The 19,415-nt window shown below is 47.6% G+C and overlaps 1 protein-coding gene across 1 annotated transcript in view; it reads right to left on the bottom strand.

Moving 5' to 3' along the window:
• The window catches only part of CHST11 (carbohydrate sulfotransferase 11), a 278,360-nt gene extending 259,671 nt beyond the window's left edge, over nucleotides 1-18,689 (bottom strand). The window contains exon 1 of the mRNA XM_036864684.1: nucleotides 18,122-18,689. Within this exon, the coding sequence (XP_036720579.1) occupies nucleotides 18,122-18,224 (103 nt within the window). The 5' untranslated portion in view covers nucleotides 18,225-18,689. The remainder of the gene's footprint in view (nucleotides 1-18,121) is intronic.
• Between the last annotated feature and the right edge of the window lie 726 nt (nucleotides 18,690-19,415).

Genomic DNA, 19,415 nt, shown 5'->3' with positions numbered 1-19,415 from the left:
ATCAACAGGCCTCTCGGACATGCATGGAGATTGTGGAGGTGGCTTTCAGATAAGCACTTGTGTACTGATGGGTTTCCCTCTTCCTGAAAGTCCATTGATAAGGTGATTTGGGACAAGGAAGGGAGTTCTCTTCTCTTCCCAGTTGTCAAGTGAAACTTCCCTCCTACCCTTTGTGGCTCACTCATTCAGACACAAAAGCATGTATTCAACAAACCTTCATTTTATTGCAAGTCTGTGACAGGGCAGGCACTGGGGACTCACTTGGTGCTCTCTGGAAGCCTGTTATCTAGTATGGACCAAAAACTAAACAAGACCATCCATGCTGAGTTTGAGGGAGGTTCTGTTAGGAATCTGGACAGCAGCCAAATCAAACTGGCTGCCATCAGTACGACCGACACTCTCATACACTGCAGTTGGAACATAAATAGATACAACCACCTAGATAACACTCTGGCCACACCAATCAAGAGCCTTCGATAGTTTATAACCTGTGCATTCCCCCTCTGAAAATTTATTTCAAAGAGACATTAAGAAACTCAGACAAAGGTTTAGGTACAGAAAGGTGTACTGTGGCAATTTTTTAAGAGGGAAAATCATTTTCAAAAATGTTCAACAAAAGAGAATGACTAAATTACATCCATATGATGACATATCCATACAATGGAATATTATGACATCCATATGATGGAATATTACAGTGTTTTCAAAGAAAATTGGATGACATGAGAAAAATGCCTATGATTCAGTACAAAGCAGCAAAAGCAAGACACACTGTAATATATGCATGATAACTTCTATGCGTCTATACAAATACATATGTTTGTATAGATGCATAAATATATGCATTTGTATGGATGCATAGGAAAACAGACTAGAGGTTAACAGAGATCCTTCCTGGGCGGTAGGATCAGCGCTGACATTTTTGGAAGTGGGTTGCATTTTTTTCAAAATTCTCCATAATATGCCTGAATTAAGTTTATAATCTGAAAAAAAGAAAAAAAATATATATATACAAACCATTGCTTTACTTTGATATTGCAGGGCAGGGGTGGGGTGATGATGGAAAGGAGCCAGAGGTGTTGCCAACCTTGCCACTTGATAGATTGTATGCCAAGAAATGTCAGCTCCATTGAGACAGGGATCTTGTCTGTTTCGTCCCCTGCTGTTTCCTTAGCACTTGGTACGGTCCTGGCACACACGGAAGGCATTCAATAAATGCTTGTTGAATAACTGAATGAATGACTGCAGTCCAGCTCAAATGTTCTTCCTCTGTGAAGTTCCCTGACCTCCCCTAAACTAATTACTCCTCTTTTTCTAGAGGCCCAGAGCCGTTTTTACAAAGTTTTACAGCTCACAATTATGGGTCTGTCACCACTCGCTAAATTGCAAGTTATCTGAATGCAGGAATTAAGTCTTATTTAGATTTGTCTCTGCAGTCAGATGAATGTTTGGTCAATAAATGTTTGAGTGAAGGATGGAGGGGTGTAGAGATGTCAGCCTGTTCATACTGGATTAACAGTAATTATTCACTTCAACTGAGATTTAACTGTAAATGTGTATCAATTTTGAGAATTGCTAACAGAATAAAATCTGAGTGGGGAGAAACAGTCTTAGAAATAGTCTCAGCAGTCAACTGCAAAGTTGTTGATGGTTTTAGCCTTGAAACACTTTCTTCTAACAAAATTTTACTCAGAACCCCAAAATATAAAACAGGCACAGAGCCACTCTGAGATGGGTGGGGTTCTGGAACCCTCCTTTACATTAAGTTATCTGCTCTGGACCCTCTGGGATTGAAGCAGCAGTTTAAAAACTGCCAACGTTGACATCCGTTAGTAACAGGTGAGAGGGTCTCCAGAAGGAAGTGGAAGAACCAGGACCAGGACCCTTGTTTCCTGACCCCTCACCCAATGCCCTTTCAACTTAACTGCACCTCCTCTTCCAGTCAGGGTTACCCTTGTTTTAGAACAAATCAAACCCTCAGCTATGGCAGCCAAGGCTTACATGCTGAGAACTCAGTGCTCTGAATTCATGGCTCTTTTATTTCCTATGAAAATATAGGAGGAATGTCGCTGTGACTTTCCAATGACAACATCCTTCACGTTGCTTGAATGCCACTTTCAGGAAGGCACTTGCTATCAGACCTATATTTATTTTTAAATTCTCAATTTGCTTTTACAGACACAGGAAACAAAAGTCGGCACAAGCCTCAAAAGAATTCTTTCCAGAATCCTGTAGAAAAGAACCCTGAACCACTCCCCTCCTGAGTTAAATGGATTATCCTAAAATGAGCAAGGCCACCATTACTAGTTAATATTTTTAAACACATAATTGTCTTTCATGGGATGGCCCACACTCTCCCAATAAAAGCTGTTTTATTACAGGTGACTAAAAAATTGCCTGTTCAGTTTCTGATTTCAAACCTGTACTTCTATTTTTGAACAGCAAAATTATACAGAGAGTCCTACATACCGTAAAACCTTGGCTCTTAAAAGGATTCACGACCTACCTCTTCCATTTTCAAAATAATCTCCATTCCAGTACTTTGGCATAGACTCCCAATAATAAGTACTGTCTTAAATTAGACCTTCCAATCCCTAATCCCTAAATCCTTACAAGTCTGCAAGTATAAATCCCAAAACCACTGTAGTTTGCACAGCCACACGCCCCCTTAAAAAGTGCTGCACGTCTGTAATGACATTGTATTGCTTTTTCTTTCTTTCTTTTTTTTAATTAAGCACTTGGGAGGGTTCTCCCTGTGGGTTGTTATTTTATGGGGAAAAAAAGGAGATCAAAGGTGATGAGATACCCCAATGAGGAAACCAGCTCTGAGGATATTTACCAATGGATGTCAAGTGCCACTGGCTAGCAGAGAAAATGAAGGGGGCCCTCAGTTTCCTACCAAGCACAATGACCCTCAGAAGTGATTCTGAAAGCGAGAGATGGCTTCTTCTGTGGTGCAAGAGCTCTACAGTTAACCCACCCTCTCTCCCACAGCCCAGGAGTGGGGACTCAAAAGAGGCGGCCTTTTGATATGAAGATTACACAGGGCAGCATCTTTCAGGGAGACAAAGAGATCAGACCCCACACACAGCGCACAGGGCGAGTCTCTACGTGGCCTTAAAGCCTGGGGTCTTGGTTCCCAGGAGGAAGGGTCTGACTTCAGTCCAGCCTACACTGCTCACCTCCGGGGCAGCCCACAGCCGCAACCTGACAACCCCAGACAGACCCAAGAGCCCACAATGAAGCAAGAAATTCTCCGCCCTGCAACTATTTACACACTTTCCCTTTCTCCTGCCACTTCTCCCAGGGCCCTCCCAGGGTGAACGGAGGGCACCATTAGCAACTAACTGAGCGACTGAAACGTAAACTCCGTGGCCTCTGATTTCGGCAGGAGCAATGCAAACAGCTGAGTTTTCAATCCCGTCCCAGAGCGCTTTTAAGCTATTACTTACTTTGCACTTTAGACATTCATGAATAATCTTCTTCCACCCCTCCCCCATTAAATAATAATAATAGAAACTCTTTCAAAATGGCTCCAAGTTCATTTTGAGAAAGTGAGTTGAAAACCTCTACCCTTCTAATGAAACAAGAGAGCTTCATTCAAACAACCCAATCGAAAAACGGGTGGAAGACCTAAATAGACATTTCTTCAAAGACAGATTCATTCAATTGAACTTAAATTTCATCATCTGAAAAACAGGAGACCCTAAACCTTCTATAGCTCCCGGGTCCCAAGAATAAAATTCAAACTTCAGAGCCTTCAGAGCCCTCCAGGTTGGTGGCCCACCCACCTCTCCAGCCTGGAGCTTCTTGTGTCCGCAGACATCGCTCTCCTTCCCACCCCACCCTGGTTCTGGCAGGTACCCTCACCGGAAGTGTCCGTTCTCTCCCCTTAAATCTCCGCAGCAAATCTCCAGTCGTCCTCCAGGGCCCAGTGCAGAAACATCACCTCTCCTGTGAAGTTTTCCTCAACACCCGTCTCTAAATCAATCACCCCTCCCTTCCTTAGCTGTTTCTCTCTCTCTTCGTAATCCCAATCACATTTGGCCCCATCGGACAGTTAATCATGTGTGCTTCTGTCCACCTCGATAGAATGACTCTTCCTTGGACCAGTCTCTGCACGCAAACGTTTGCTTTAGAACCCATTTTAAACCAAATTTAAGCAGTTCCCTGAACCCCTCTGAGTTTCCACTACTTCATCTGTAGAATGAAGTTGACAGACTCTCTAGGATACAGAGTTTGTTAGGCTCTCATTAGGAGAGTCAAGCTTCAGATGGCGATTGATTAGCTAACAAGACTGAAGATTCCTTAGAGGCCTGAAATTACTTCAGCTATACATATGTGACTCCACAACATATATCTCTTATTTAACACCTAGAGTCCTAAGAGAATCAATAGTCTTCCCAAAGGGTACAGCTTAAACCCAGGAAGGAAAACATCCCCTTAGAAAAGGGGGGAAGGGGCAAAAAAAAGAGAAAAAAATAAACAAATAAACTTAAATCCAATGCATTGAAAGTTCTCCAACACTTCAGAGCTGCACTATTCAGTATGCAGCACTTGAAATGTGGTGAATCTGAATTGAGATGTGCTGTAAATGTAAAATATACACTGAGTTTCTGAAGACTTGGTACAAAAAAAGAAATGCAAAATATCTCAATGATTTTTAATATGTATTGCCTCTTAAAATGATACTACTTTGCTTGTTTATGGCTGCGTTGGGTCTTCATTGCTGTGTGCGGGCTTTCTCTAGTTGCAGCGAGCAGGGGCTACTCTTCATTGCGGTGCGTGGGCTTCTCATTGCAGTGGCTTCTCTTGCTGCGGGGCACGGGCTCTAGAGCGCAGGCTCAGTAGTCATGGCGCGTGGGCTTGGTTGCTCCGCAGCGCGTGGGATCTTCCCAGACCAGCGATCGATCCAGTGTTCCCTGCATTGGCGGGCGGATTCCTAACCACTGCGCCACCAGGGAAGTCCCAATACTACTTTAGATATTAATTTCACCTGTTACTTCTTACCTTTTTAATGCAACTACTGGAAAGTTTAGAGTGACATATGCAGCTAACAGCATCTTCTACTGGGCAGCGCTGCCCTAGCAGGGTACTCCCAGCTGCATCTGCAGATCCCGGCACACACTCCTTACAGCGTTACAATAACTGTATCTCTGAGAACTGTTCACTTTTTGGCTGTGTCTACATCTAACCAGGGTGTTAAGTGATTTGCTCTTTGCTCTCTTACCTGGCAGCTCATTGTAGAATCACACTGGAAATCAAATCAGCAGTGAAATTGCTGAAAATTCCATACCTGCCATCCCAATAAAGGATTTTCTTCTTGGCCACCAATTACTATCAATGTATTCATCCTTTCAATCAATATTTACTAAGTGACTACTGCTATGGTCTAAATGTTTGTGTCCCCCCAAAATTCATACTGTGAAAACCTAATGCCCAAGGTGATAATATTAGGAGGCGTGGCCTTTAGGAGGTGGTTAGGTCATGAGGGCAGAGCTCTCATGAATGGGATTAGTGCCCTTCAAAAAGAGGCCCCAGGGCTTCCCTGGTGGCACAGCGGTGGAGAATCTGCCTGCCAATGCAGGGGACACGGCTTCGAGCCCTGGTCTGGGAAGATCCCACATGCCGTGGAGCAACTAGGCCCGTGAGCCACAACTACTGAGCCTGCGCGTCTGGAGCCTGTGCTCCGCAATAAGAGAGGCCGCGATAGTGAGAGGCCCGCGAACCGCGATGAAGAGTGGCCCCCGCTTGGCACAACTAGAGAAAGCCCTCGCACAGAAACAAAGACCCAACACAGCCAAAAATAAATAAATTAATTAATTAATTAATTTTTAAAAAAAAGAGGCCCGAGACTGCTCCCTCACCCCTTCCGCCCTGTGGAGATGCAATGAGAGGTCAAATGTCTTGTTTATAAGCCACCCGGTCTGTGGGATTTTGTTGCAGCAGCCCAAACAGAGTAAGACAACTACCATTACCAGGCTCCATTCTAGGTGCTGGGATACCGTGGCACACAAGACACGGCCTGCTCGTGACGAGCCAACGCACCAGCGCACGTAATGACAGAGGCGTGCACATAGGAAGTACCCTGGGACACAGGGGAAGGACACCCATCCGCTTACCTGGCCAAGAAGAGATGGATGTTGTTTTCACACAGGAGGTAACATATGAACTGGAATTTTACCTCAAGACGCAACCAAGTTGAAGAGAGGTGAGTGTCATCTGAACACAGGTGATAGCACTGGCCCCAAGAGGGGATGTGCTCACCCAGGATAGAGTGTAGGTAAGAAGAGAAGGGGCTATCACTGAATGCCCCACAGAGGATCCACAGCTGTGCTTAAGGCCCTTATAAAATAATTACTTCTTGACCTAATTAGCTAAAACCAAGAACATGCAGATGAGATACACTGGTGAGGTGAAGAGAACAGTCTCCGGTGTCAGTTAGACCTAAGCCAGGATCTTGTCCCAACTTTCCAGCTCTATGACCTCAGGCAAGCTTCTTAACCTCTCGAAGCCTCAGTTTCCTCATCTGTACAATGGGATTGGTAAACGCCCATCTCACCAGGTTGTGGTGAAGAGTGAATGTGATTATCCAAGTACAGCAGTTGGCATACTGTCTGATACATAGTATCACTAAGTGATCATCTCATTAGTGTTATTTTTAGTAAAGCATCAGCAACATATGGAATCTAAATAAGGATTTCCCAACTACTGATATTTTGGGCTGGAGTATTCCTTGTGGGAGGCTGTGCTGTGTGTTATAGGATGTTTAGCAGCATCCCTGGCCTCTACCCACTAGATGCCAGTAGGACCCACCTCCCCAGCTGTGACAACCAAATTGTCTCCAGACACTGCCGAATGTCCCTGCACTGGGGAGGAGAAGGGAGCAAAACTGTCCCCGGTTGAGAACCACTGGTCTAAATCAGTTAGATGAGGTGGGAAGTTCATCTGGAGCGCCACGTGCTTAAAAAGATAAAGTTCTTGTAAAGAACTGGGAGCACTGACAGACTCCCACCCTCCCTTAAGCACTAAGCCCAGCAGGAACTGTCTGAGGGGCCAGAGGCGGAGTGGAAGAGCATCAGATAGGCCCTCCGTCTCAGGCTGAAGAACCCTGGGCCTCGCGCAAATCAGGATTACAGTCTTTCAACTAAACTTCAGTACCTGCTCTGGTGATGACGGGCAGAAATGGGCCTCTGCCCCTGCTAGGAGTGCCAGCCAGCAGAGGAAGCCCCACCAGGCCTGCAGTTAAGAGGGGGTGGTGACTGGCCCCAGTGCAAGAAGAACTCAGAAAGTCCTCCTCCGCACACCACAGGCTCGAATGTGGAGACCCAGGCCATTCGGTCCTGGCCTGTGCAATGCACCCAACCACGGCTCCTGTAAGGGCTGCCGTTCCTCAATGGCTATTCTTCTGAAACGACTTTCATCCTCCTCAGAGTTCCGCTGCAGAAATGGCACTGACGGGTGCCCTGTGTTGTATTTTTTCAAGTGTCACTTCTTAAAGCTAACGGGAACCTGAGGGGTAATTTATGTGCATAATTGGGGGGAAAACCTATGTCCTTTGCATTCAGCATGGAACCGCAAGATGATTTTTCACCAGGTAAACTCAGCTTTTGCAAAACACTACACAGAGGCACAGCTAAGCTTTGGCCTTGGCATGGGAGGTGCGACAGCACAGCAGACAGAGGGTCAGGGCATCCAGAAAGACGATATCATAGGAGTCTAGACAGAGGACCCTTTCGGTAAACCTCACAGGGTAGGTCACACCCACGAAACGGATAAACATGAAAACATTTGCTCAGGATTCCAGCAGAATGAAACACAACAGCGCTGTTGTCAACACAAAGATTAAAATCTTAGAATGAGGAAACACAGTGCATTTATTTTAACAATATACATACACTGTTTTTGCGTCCATTTTCAATGTATTTTCACATCTCATTTCTCATTTAATCCTCACCACCACCGCGGAAGAGAGATAATATTACTACCTTCCCTTGGCAAACGAGGAGAGTAAATCTCTTGCGTTTGTGACTTGTATTCAATCAATTATTAAGCCCCTACAATGAGCCGGGCACCCTCCCAAGTCATCGAGTATGGCCAGGTACTATACCAGATGTCGCTGAAACGTGTAGGGTCTTGAGGTATTTCTCCAGGAGGAGTATCATTGGCCCTTGGTTAGGATGACTATCTGATGGGCACAAAGATCCCACCCCGTGCGAGATGTCTAGCATCCTTGGCCCTGCCCACTAAATTGATGTCCTCAATCCTTGGGACAAACAAGCACGGCGAGACACATTTCCAAATGTGGGGGCCAGGGGGGAGCCCCCAACTGAGAGCCCCTACTAGACATTCAGAGCAACAGTCAGACAGCCATGGTTTAACTCTCGTGTCATCAGTTCCTCTCTGTGTGACCTCAGTCTCCCCACCTCGCCTTGTAAAATGGTGACTATAATAGGTGAACCTTGTAAGATTCCTGTAAGGAATAATACATGTTAAGCACGTGACCCATGTCAGCCTCCAGGAAATAATACCCAATAAATATCTGAATTTCTTTATCAGCTCATCCCCCTTATACCCGCATCTCCTTCAATCTTAAAACCCCCTTCTCAGGGAGCCTTCCCGGACCCCTCCATTTAAAAGTGTAGTCCCCTCACTGCTTCCGTGTCACATCCTCCTTCCCGGCTTTATTTTTTCTCTGCAGCACTTGTCACCATCACACACACTCTATGGTTTAAACATGCATTTGTTTATGTCTCCGTCCATTGAAGGTACCATGAGGACATGAACCATGTCTGTTTGGGTCCCTGCTGTATCTCCAGCACCGAGCACAGAGCCTAACTCTTAACAAGTATTCAACAAAAATATCTTGAGTGATGTCAAATGGATACAGTGGACAGCCAGGGCCTGAACGCTGGTCCTGGGCTGCAAATTCTGTGCTTTTTTCCACCATAGTGAACGATCATGAACAACAGTATTGGAGGTAAAATATGTCCACTGTTAAGAAATGTAAAGTGTTAACAACACTACCTTAGAGGGGCCTTTGTGTTTTCCCTCTTCTGGGATCCTGTGAAGTTAACAGTTTCTAACAGAAACCCATCCACCAGCCTATTGCACTGGCGTTGCCTTTGTGGGTTTTTTTTCACAAGGCTTTTAAGATAAGCACTCAAGCCAGAGATTGATTAGGATTTCAACGCTTACATTACCGAGTTTCTTTATTTCTATCCATACCTATCTGAGTGGGACCTGAACTCCAGTGATACTGGAAATATCATTCCTGCCCATACTATGTATCCAAAGCCGAACTCGGACTCACCACTGCCAGAACGAGCTCCAGGTGAACACTGTACTTTTACCCACACTTGACTGTGGCAGGTCTGAAAATCAGCAACTATATTCAAGACCAGTTTACACCTGGGGTCCCAAAGTCCAGTGGACATTCGATCTAGCACAAAGGGGCCTGGGAAGGAAACATCAGGCCTTCCATTTTCATTGACTCTAGAAAAAGAAATTTAATGTTAAAAATATGAATTCATGTTAAATATTAATCGAAACAAACACCCCCATCTAAACTGTCATAGCAAGTTACATGCCATTTACGAAACTCAGGCATCCTGAGGAGGGAGACGGAAGAAGGACAAAGGAACTCAGTCACCCCACTGCTCTCAGCATATTTTGATGGATCACCATTTACAACTGAATCGTAAGTAGATTTACAGATTATATTACCTACTTTCACCTAAACTAATCCTTATAAAATGGAATAGAGGCTTAAAGAGATCCCAGTCAAGAAACTACAGCCTGGAGGGCATTCCCTGGCAGTCCAGTGGTTAGGACGCGGTGCTTTCACTGCCGGGGCGCAGGTTCAATCCCTGATCAGGGAACTAAGATCCCGCAAGCCGCTCAGCGTGGCCAAGTTAAAAAAAAAAGAAAGAAAGAAAGAAACTGCAGCTTGGAGATAATACTCATAACGCACGCACACAGGAAAATGGCATTCCTCTCTCTCCCAGAGTCTTGTATGCCATATCACAAGGCAAAAAGGATGAGAGACTTGGAGTTGACTGGGAGTTAGATAACAGAACTTCCCAGATGGTAATGAACATGTGGATTTACGATCACTATTGTTAGAAACTTAGAAATATCCTTATCCTACATATTTAGATAATGGGAGTGATATGTATACACTTGCTATAAACAAAATATGTGGGGGATGTCTGCTCACATATGTTTTACCAATAGGGTGTGGTGAGTACTCTGGATGTCGGCTCACCATCCATTCCACCCCCTTCTCGAAGGTCTTTCTATACCGCAGAGGCTATTGATTTAAAAGCTGTGTTTCCCAGGCTTCCTTGAAGCTAGGGTTCTGAATGTGAGTCTGACTCCCCCAAATAGAAGCACTCACTTCAGATTTAGAAAGAGGCCACCTTCCTGCCTTTTGGGTTGTTTTCACCCTCCCGGTGACGGGGATGTGAGGGTTTTTTTCTGCAACAGCATGGAAGGGACCACCCTATGGCTTTCTGGGTGTTGAGAGGTGGCTGCAGTGGGGAAGCACCCCGATTCTGTAACTGAGATTTCTGATCCCAGGTTCTCAGTGTCATTAGTTTGTTCTTGGATTCAGTAGTTCCAGAGACAGTCTCAGAAGTGGTAGCACACTTAGTGGGTCAGTTTTTTTGAGCAGCCGTGCCAATATATGTTTGCCTATATGTTATTACATGTACTACTACTATTAGCTGAGACTCATTCACGGAGGTCCAGCCGACAGCTCTATGTCTCCAGCCTTCCCAACAATTTGGTAAGGACCAGATTCCCTCCATTAAATACTTTTCTGCTTAAAATACCTAGACCGCTTTCTAGTTCCTGCCCCGAAGCCTGACTGAATCCTAGCAAACCAGGAGCAAAGAGGTTTGGGAGACAAATAAAACAAGACCGCACCAGAAGCTATTTGGATACAGCAAACCAACCTGGCTCTTCCCTCTGGGCCGTACGCATATTGGTGAGGTGGGCAAGGGGGCAGAAGAGACGTCTTTGCCAATCACTTATTTACTCTTTAAATGCTTCCTAAGCACCTCTGGGCCGACCTTAGAGGCTATAAAGAGGAACCTGGTAGAGGTTCCTCAAAATGTGGAGATGTACAAGTAAACAAATAACTACTACCCATTTCTAAAAGGGCTAGAGAAGAGAAATGACGAATGCCATGGGTGTTCAGTGGCCTCGAAAGAAAGTAAAAATCCACATCAGTGACATTTTCCTCAAAAAACATCACGAGGTCTATTTCTCTGTGAACTTCCAGGTTTGAGCCCCACATTAAATAACTCACTCCCCCACGTCCCCATTCTGACTCTTACCAACCTCATCAGTTAACCAGAGAGACATGCTAACTGCAAGCCCTGAGGCTCTGAAAATAGGTGCAAATTTCCCAGGCACAGCAGAAAAGACTCAAAGGCCTGCACGCCGGCAAAGCCTGTATGAAGCAGGTGATCAGGGCTAATCAGGTACCTCCAGGCCCTCAGCTGCAGCCTGAGTGCCATTTTTCATCACCTGACTGAGGTTATGGAGTGCACCATGGGTTACAAAAAGTACTTTCACGATTTACAGAGGTGGGTCCGAAGCCATCAACTGTAAGACACTGCCACTTTATGTTCCTCCGAGAAAAAAAAAGGCTCTCCATTAAAGGTCAGCACAGTACTAAGATACTATCAATTACAACACATCAAATTTCATAAAAAGGAAAATGTGGGGAAGAAAATGAGTGTTTTAGAGTTGATAAAACATAATAATTCATAGGGTTAGGCAGAACGCCCACAGTAGGACCTGGGTCTTTCACTCCCAAATCACCAATCCATTCAACCTCTACTTTTCCTGAGTGCTTCCGTAAGTCAGCGGCTGTTGATAGCTGTTCTCAGCTATGAATGCCGTGGATCACACCCGGAACATTTTAAGAATTTCCCAACACAAGCTCAGTTAAAATTCCTGTCAAATCTTTTTTTTTTTTTTTTTCTGATTTGTACTGCTTTAATAAATTGACAACGGGGTGGTCTAGTTTGTGGGGGGGGTGGCGGAGGGGAAGTGGGATTTACATGGTAACCACTTCACCCAAGTGCACCCAAGGGCTGCTGAAGATAAACACAGAAGCGCAAGCAAGAGGCCTCGGTTCATCCACCCCTGTTGTGCCCCATCCCCCAAGAGTCCTCGGCCCAAACTCTTCCAGGGCTTCCCATCCTGTCCCCAGTCACGGCCAAGGCCCACACAATCTCTCTCCACCTCCTAGTCTCAGCTTCTTCCTCCCTCTGCTCCAGACACTCAGAGCTGCCTGTCAGGCATGGTCCTGCCGCAGGGCACAGACCTGTGCTGCTCTCTGCCCGGAACATTCTGCCTGGGACTGGGCGGACACGTGGTCAGCTCCTTCACTTCCTTCCAGTCTCTGTGGTCCAGTCGTCTTGTCAGCGACATCCTGTAACGTCCTCTATATTAAATTGCAAGCCTGGCCTCTCACATCCCTCATTCATCTCCCCTGCTTTGTTTTTCTCTCTTCACACCATCTGATGTGGCACCTATGTGACTTCTGCATTTCCTTAAAGCCTGCCTATCCCACTAGAATGTAAGTTTCATGAGGGCAAAAATAATGTTTCATTGCATCCCCAGTGCCTAGAACAATACCCCACACAGAGTAGAGGAGAGACAGAGAGAAAGAAAAAGCAACTCCACTCTTACTTTCTGATCAATCACATCTGGTGTGAGATGCATCAAATTACAAATTCTAGGAATTTTTAATGGACAGATCAGATTATTCAATGATGTCAGAGGCAGAACTGCCTCCCTCTTCACCAGTGATAAAGATGGGGTCTCAAAAGTCAAGAGAAGAAAAACTAAAAAGTGAAAATGAGTATGTAAAACAACTTCTGTTTTGTCTCAGACTCTGACCTTACAAGCAGCCGTGACTTTCACGAAAGTCTTTCCACTCACCGTCCCCAGATTAAGAAGAGCTTTGTCCTTTTGGTGGGTTTAAGAAGGGAAAGGGTGGTACCCATGCTTGTAAGCCTTTGATTTCCTGTTTTTAAATGGCTGTTGCCCACAGAGCTCGTCATAAGCAAAATGACTTTTCATCCAGATAAATACAAACAGCAGCCTCTGCTGGAGGGTGGATTCTCCCACCCCTCACCCATCAGAAGTACCCCAACCACTCTTTTTCTGGTGCCCAATCACCACTTTTATTTCAGAGGCAACGAAATGAGGACTCCTGGACAGCAGCTATAACTGTGGAAGGAAACTGCCTAAGTGTATCTGTCTTATCTTTGTGCAACTATGAAATTCCCCATTGAGGTGCAAACATTTAAACCACCAAGGGGAGACCCCATGCTAGAAACATCTTATCTTTCAGTCATTTAATGCTGTTTCCAGGATTTAAAACAGTGTCATATTTGAGACCTTCTTGACAACTTTTCAAAGGATAAAGATGTCAGATATAAAAGAACAGTCCCTATGAACTGGTATAACTCCAAATTCATTTCATGTATCAGCAAAAAGATTCTTTAAAATTAAATACATGCAGGGGAAAAAAAAAAAAAAAAAAAGACATGATACCAGACTGACATCCTGCAAAGGGGTGGGGATGGAAGGTGAGAGGTATATGCAACTCTATAAATTTAAAAGTTTGTGGTTAAATTTTCTGTCTTTAAACTTAATAACTGGTCACCATAATGACCATAATGATGTATTTGTCTAAAATACATATTATCTATCAAACAAGGTACAAAATCCAGGATGTGATCTCAAATTTTTTTTAATATATATATTCCATAATATACAGAAAAAAAGTACCCATTGCCTCTGGGTCGTAGATTAATGGATGATTGTTTTTCTTCTGTACTTCCTAAATTTTCTCAAATGAGCACATATTACGTTTATAATTAAATTAAAATTATAACCCAAGAGCATTTCACATCCAATCTAATCAAATGAACTACAAAGGGGTAACCCAAGAACTCTTTAAATAAAGGGTATAATCTTTCAATACATTCAAGCAAGGCAAAGAAATCCCAAGCGACAATGAAAGTAAACATATCGCAAAAGGAAAAAAAAAAAAGAGAGAGAGGAAGAGCAAGAGAGAAAAAAAGGCTTTCTCCGCAGGCTTCTCTCCTATGAACAGGAGCTTTCAAACAAAACCACAACCCTACGGAGTAACACAAAGGGAAGGTTCAGAGGAGCTGCCTTCACACACTCAGCACAAATGCAGCCTGGCGGCCTCTCAGCTTTGCCCGGCCCAACGCAGCTCCATCAGAGGCCAGCCATCTGGGGCAGGTATGGTCTCGGCAGGTATGCGAGCCACGTCAATGCTCGGGGAGGCACTTTCACAGGACATGATCGCTGATGGAGTCAAACCTGTGCAGAAACCACAGGCATGGAGTTCCATTCTCACCGACATCAGGAGCGGTTCACGCCCACAGAAGGTGTCCCCTGCAGATGGGGTTCTATAGGTCAGTGGCTAAATGAGGCCAAGCCTCCCCAGTACCCAGGACACCCAAGCAGTGTCTCACCGCCTCACACTTCAGGGCAGCAAATCTAGGCCATGGGGAATGCTCCTGTCTGGCGCATGATGAGCTTAAACCTGATCCATGACTCGGGGGATCTCAGAGGCCAGGAGGGCAGAGAAGTGTCCAGACCTTGTCCCCGGTGTTCCACATTCCTCCTAGAGAGCCAGACTTACTGACCAGGTATTCTTGGCAAGGTTTAATGTAACCTTCCCAGAAACTGGAGAAGCAGGTCTCCTAGAGTCTAGCCACTTCATGCATTCATCCAGCAAATATTTTATTGAGAAACTACTGTGTACCAGGCACTGTGCCAAACACTGGGGTTAGAATGGGGTCTAAAATCCAGTCCCTGCCCTAAGACTATTAACTCAGAGTGTCAAAGCTCTAAAGAAAACTGCCTTTACTGACAAGGCCCACTTCTGCTGAACCCTCCAACCAAATTAAAGATCAATTACTCAAGTTTATATATTAGAAAAGTACAGAAGACAATGAACCCTAGATTAGAATCAGAGGGAGAGACAGCCAGCGCCACGCCCCCCCACCCCGCCAGCTGTCTCCTTTTATTCTTTCTCTCTCTCCTCACACATTCCAGGTATTCTCTAGCCATCAACGAAGCCAGGAATCCATTTCTTTTTTGAATACTACTTTGCTATTTCAGATAGAAATAGAAATAGCCCTCCTGCCAGAGGGCTCCAAATTTTTAGCAACACAATCTGTGCCATGCTGTGGTCCCTTCTGCCTCTCCCTGAGTGATCTGGAGAAACAGAAACTGCAGAGCCAGGCTAAAGGATCAGCTATCATTACCCTAAATCCTTCGGAGAACCAAAGAGCAGCTAACTTTTAAGGAAATGCAAAGCGGTAGGAAAAAGATATAGCATCAGCTGTCATCAACAGTGTAGTTTAATAAAATGGGGGGGGGGGGGTAAATGTTTAATATGAATTTCAAAGCATATTTTTATGTCCCATTGACACTGACATGGAGTTTTCATGGAACTATATGTAATTCAAAATAAGGAAAACCTTTCGGGACTTCCCTGGCGGTCCCGTGGTTAAGATTCCACGCTTCCACTGCAGGGGGCGCAGGTTCGATCCCTGGTTGGGGAACTAAGATCCCACACGCCTGTCGCGTGGCCAAAAAAAAAATAAGGAAGACCTTTCAATTGAATTACCTGCAGTTCTACATTCAATAGCATGTATTGAAAGTAGTCTTTGCTATGGACTGGGGGAAAGTATCAGAAGAACATGTTCATATAGACACAAATAATCAACAAATGCTATTTTTGGGGGAGGAAGTGGGACCCGGAAGGGAAGCCAAGGTTGAGAGCAGAGGATCCTTATCAGCATAGCCTTGGAAAAGGTTCTGTCCCTGGTTCCAAAAGGCCAGACTGAAAGGAGCTAACACCACTGCTTTCAAGTCAACTTAATGTTCCAACTGGAGCTGGAAATTTTCACAAAGTGCAAATTACAAGTTGGGAATTTCTTCCTGGTATCTCTGGCTAGACAGTTATTTCCTAATTCTCACAGAGGATAAGAAAAGCCCAGGATGCATGAAAACCATGGATAGTAGCAGCCTTTCTAGTTAGTATCTCACCGGACAATTAACAGGTACAGAGAAGTTAAAGTACATTCCTGCCGGAGACTAATATTCATCCCTGTTCCAGGCATTTCTGCAGAGAATTACCTGGCATGTTCGGTCCAGGCAAAACTTTAAGTGGCCTAAACACATCTGTAGTGTCTAGACCAAATCATTCGGCCCTTTGTTTAAACTGCTGGAGCTCCAGTGTATTTGTACACCACCCAGTCTCCAGCCCCCGCCCCCCCACCCCGCCCCAGGGGAGTCTGGCCCGGGATGGCACTGTCTGTCTGGTCCTGCCCATCGCAACCATCGCCTGGCAGCCGGCAGGCAAGCCAGGTCCATTTTTAAATTCCCTTAGAAGTTTCACAACCACCGGTTTGGGTGAGGAGACAAACACCGCTGTAGTTTGCTGACATGAAACTAAAAATACCCAGCTGCAAACAAAAGCCACCCTTTACAAGGCTGGCTTGGTGTCCTGAGGTTACATGTGGTAGTGCCAGGCCATATGACCATATTCTTGGCAAAGTGGCCGCCTTAACAACTGCTCCAGGCCCAGCGGGGCAGAGAGGCCATTCTGCCCTGAGCTGTCAAGGAATCCCGCACCGGGCAGCCCTGCCTGTTTGACGGAAAGAACAGCTTTATGCCGTCGACCCGAATGCAGGCTAGATGAATTCGGGGCTGCGTCTGGGTTAGACACACACTGAAAGGAGAATGCGGGAGGCAAAAAGAAAACACCAACCCTACAGCCCTGGAAGGAAATGTGTTTGCACCTCCCTCCTTGCAATTATAAAAGCAAGTTACTGCTGTGACTATACTGAGAAAGGCAACTCGGAGGCGTGAAAAATGGATCTGGGAGCCGATGTGGCCCAGTGGGGGCCTGCTGGGGTGGAGGACCATGGCTCCACGGGGAGACTCCCGTTGCCCCGGAAGCTTCTTTGTAAGGTTTTACCTGTTGGGCTCCAGAGCGGAGCTGCGAACCCGGGCCGCCACGGTCGAGGTCGTCCCTCCCTCCCCAGGTCTCAAACTTTCCTTCGCGCCCCTCGGAAGGAGCAAGCCTTGTCCCTTTCCGAGTCCAGATTTCAGGTGTGGAACTTGTCTAAGCCACCGGGGACTGCGGGGAGGGGGCTCATTCCCACACGGCCCGGCGGGCCCGGGGGGGGCTCGGAACGCAGGAGTGGGGGGAATGCAACCTGACGGTCAGCCCAGGACCCGGGCAAAGTTTCCTCCCAAACTGCGGTGGCGCGCGCGACCCAGGAGCTCTGAGTCCCCCAGCACAGGGTCGGGAGCGGGGTTGCGGGGAGGGAGCAGGCCCCGGGGCACAAGCCGCAAGGTCAATGCGGAGCCGGAGCCGAACCCCGGGGCAAACAGCTGGCGCCGGACCCCATCCGCAGCCTGGTGGAGGGGCAGTGCCGGGCACCCAACCTCTCCCTACACCTGCTCAGCGCGGTGCTGAGCCCCGGACACGTGGGAGCCTAGCCCCGGGCTCCCCAGTTCGCGGAGGGGACTGGCAACCTCGCCGGGGCGCGCACCCTTCGCCCCCGGCCCCCCAACCAGGAAGAGGCAGCGCGCTGGGGCGCCGGGCGGCTGGCTCCCGGCGCCTCTTTCATCCTTGGACCTCGGCAGAAGCCGGGAAGGAGTTTCGTTCTCTTCAAACCCACCCTCCACCCTCAGCAGCTTCCCACAACCTCTACCTTGCCCTGCTACCTCGCAGACAGACGGACAAGAGACACAAAGAAGAAAACAGAACAAAACAAAACTACCGCCCCTCGGGTCTCATCCTCCAGCCTGGAGCCGGGAGGAAGAAGAAGAGAGAGCACATCTTTCCTCCTCCTCCTCCCCATCCCGACTCGGGTATCCGGGCGGACTCGGTCAGCAAGGAACCCCGAGGTGGCCCATAGAGAAGAGGTAAGGTTGGAAGAGGCAGAAGGCAGGCGGAGCGAGCGAGGGAGCAAAAGCGCGAGAGAGCAGAAAATATCCAACAAAACCACGCTAACGCGCCCCCTACCTGGGTGCAACATACTTTGGAAATAGAAGATAACCAGGATAAAGGATCCCAAGCAAGTGGCCAGCACCATCCGGCAAATTCTGTTCATCCTCATCACTTCCAGCAGCCCCGGCTTCATGGCTTTGTCCTGGCTGCGGGGACCCGGGCGTCCGGGAGGCGCGCCCGGAGCGCAGGAGCGGGAAACCCGCCGCGCGGAGCGGAGCCCGGGAGGCGCAGGGCAGGGCTGGGCAGGGTTCGCAGGGAGGATAGGGTTGGCTTCGCGGCCGCTCTCGGAGCCCCCAGCCCCGGGCAGGGGTGTGGAAGGCGCCGGAGTTGCTCTGGAAGTGCTGAGATGCGTGGACCCGCCGGCTGCGCGCTCTTGCTCCTCCCGCTGCTCCTCCTCGCCTCTCCGCCGCCGCCTCCGCCCCCGCCAGCGGCCGCCGCTGCCTCCTCGCGGGCCGGGCGGCTAGGGGGCGAGCGGTGGTGGTGCCGCCGCCGCTGCCGCTTTTCTGGCCGCTGTGGCTGTCGGACGGGCCCCCTCCCTCCTCTCCAAAGGCTACTTCATTGCGCTCCAAAGATCCACATATTCCGGGGCTGGGTTTTACCAAATGCAACTCACAGCCCCCGGCGAGGGGAGGGCGCCTGCGGAGAGCCGGGCGGAGGGAGGGACCCGAGAGCCGGGGCGGAGCGTCGCGCTCCCCCCGCCCCTACCGGGGATTTGGTCGCGTCCAGCTGTTTCCCGGGGAGCGCGGAGTGCGCGCCGCGCTCCCGCAGGGTCCCAAAAGCCCTCAGTCCCCCGCCGGGCCGGCCGCAGTCTGGAGGTTGTGTGTCAGCGTTTCTATGACAAAACCCGGAGGAAAAAAATACGAATAAAATCGCCTCGGTGCTGCCACCCCCTCCTGCCGGCCTGTGAAGAGGGAGGTGGCGGGGTGCGGGTCGGGCACTGGAAGCGCGAAGGGGTCTGGCGGTACGCGATTATTTAAAATCCCTGGGCAGGGTAGCCGGGAAGTTGTCCCCAGCCCCCAGGGAGCGAATGCCCTTTTCCCGAGTCTCAGAATAGGGCGGTTTTGGGGGGTTTTTTGTTTTGTTTTTTGGGGTTTTGTTTGTTTGTTTGTTTTGTTTTGTTTTTTCTTTCCAACGACAGCCCACCACGAGCGACGTTTTGGAAAGGGATTAAAGACGTCTGACTTCAGGTCAAGGTTAGGAAAACTGCGTAATTCTCAGGGGTCAGGAGACAGCTGAGCTTTCCCCGGGATTTATGCAGTCTGACACTCACCCCACCTCAACAGGGCAAAAGGGGTTTTGTGGCTTTTCGAAGTCTGATTTCCCA

The sequence above is a fragment of the Balaenoptera musculus genome, chromosome 10 (genome assembly GCF_009873245.2).
Source record: "Balaenoptera musculus isolate JJ_BM4_2016_0621 chromosome 10, mBalMus1.pri.v3, whole genome shotgun sequence".
Lineage (NCBI taxonomy): Eukaryota > Metazoa > Chordata > Mammalia > Artiodactyla > Balaenopteridae > Balaenoptera > Balaenoptera musculus.
The sequence above is the reverse complement of the archived record's forward strand: the minus strand, read 5'-3'. Positions and strand labels throughout refer to the sequence as shown.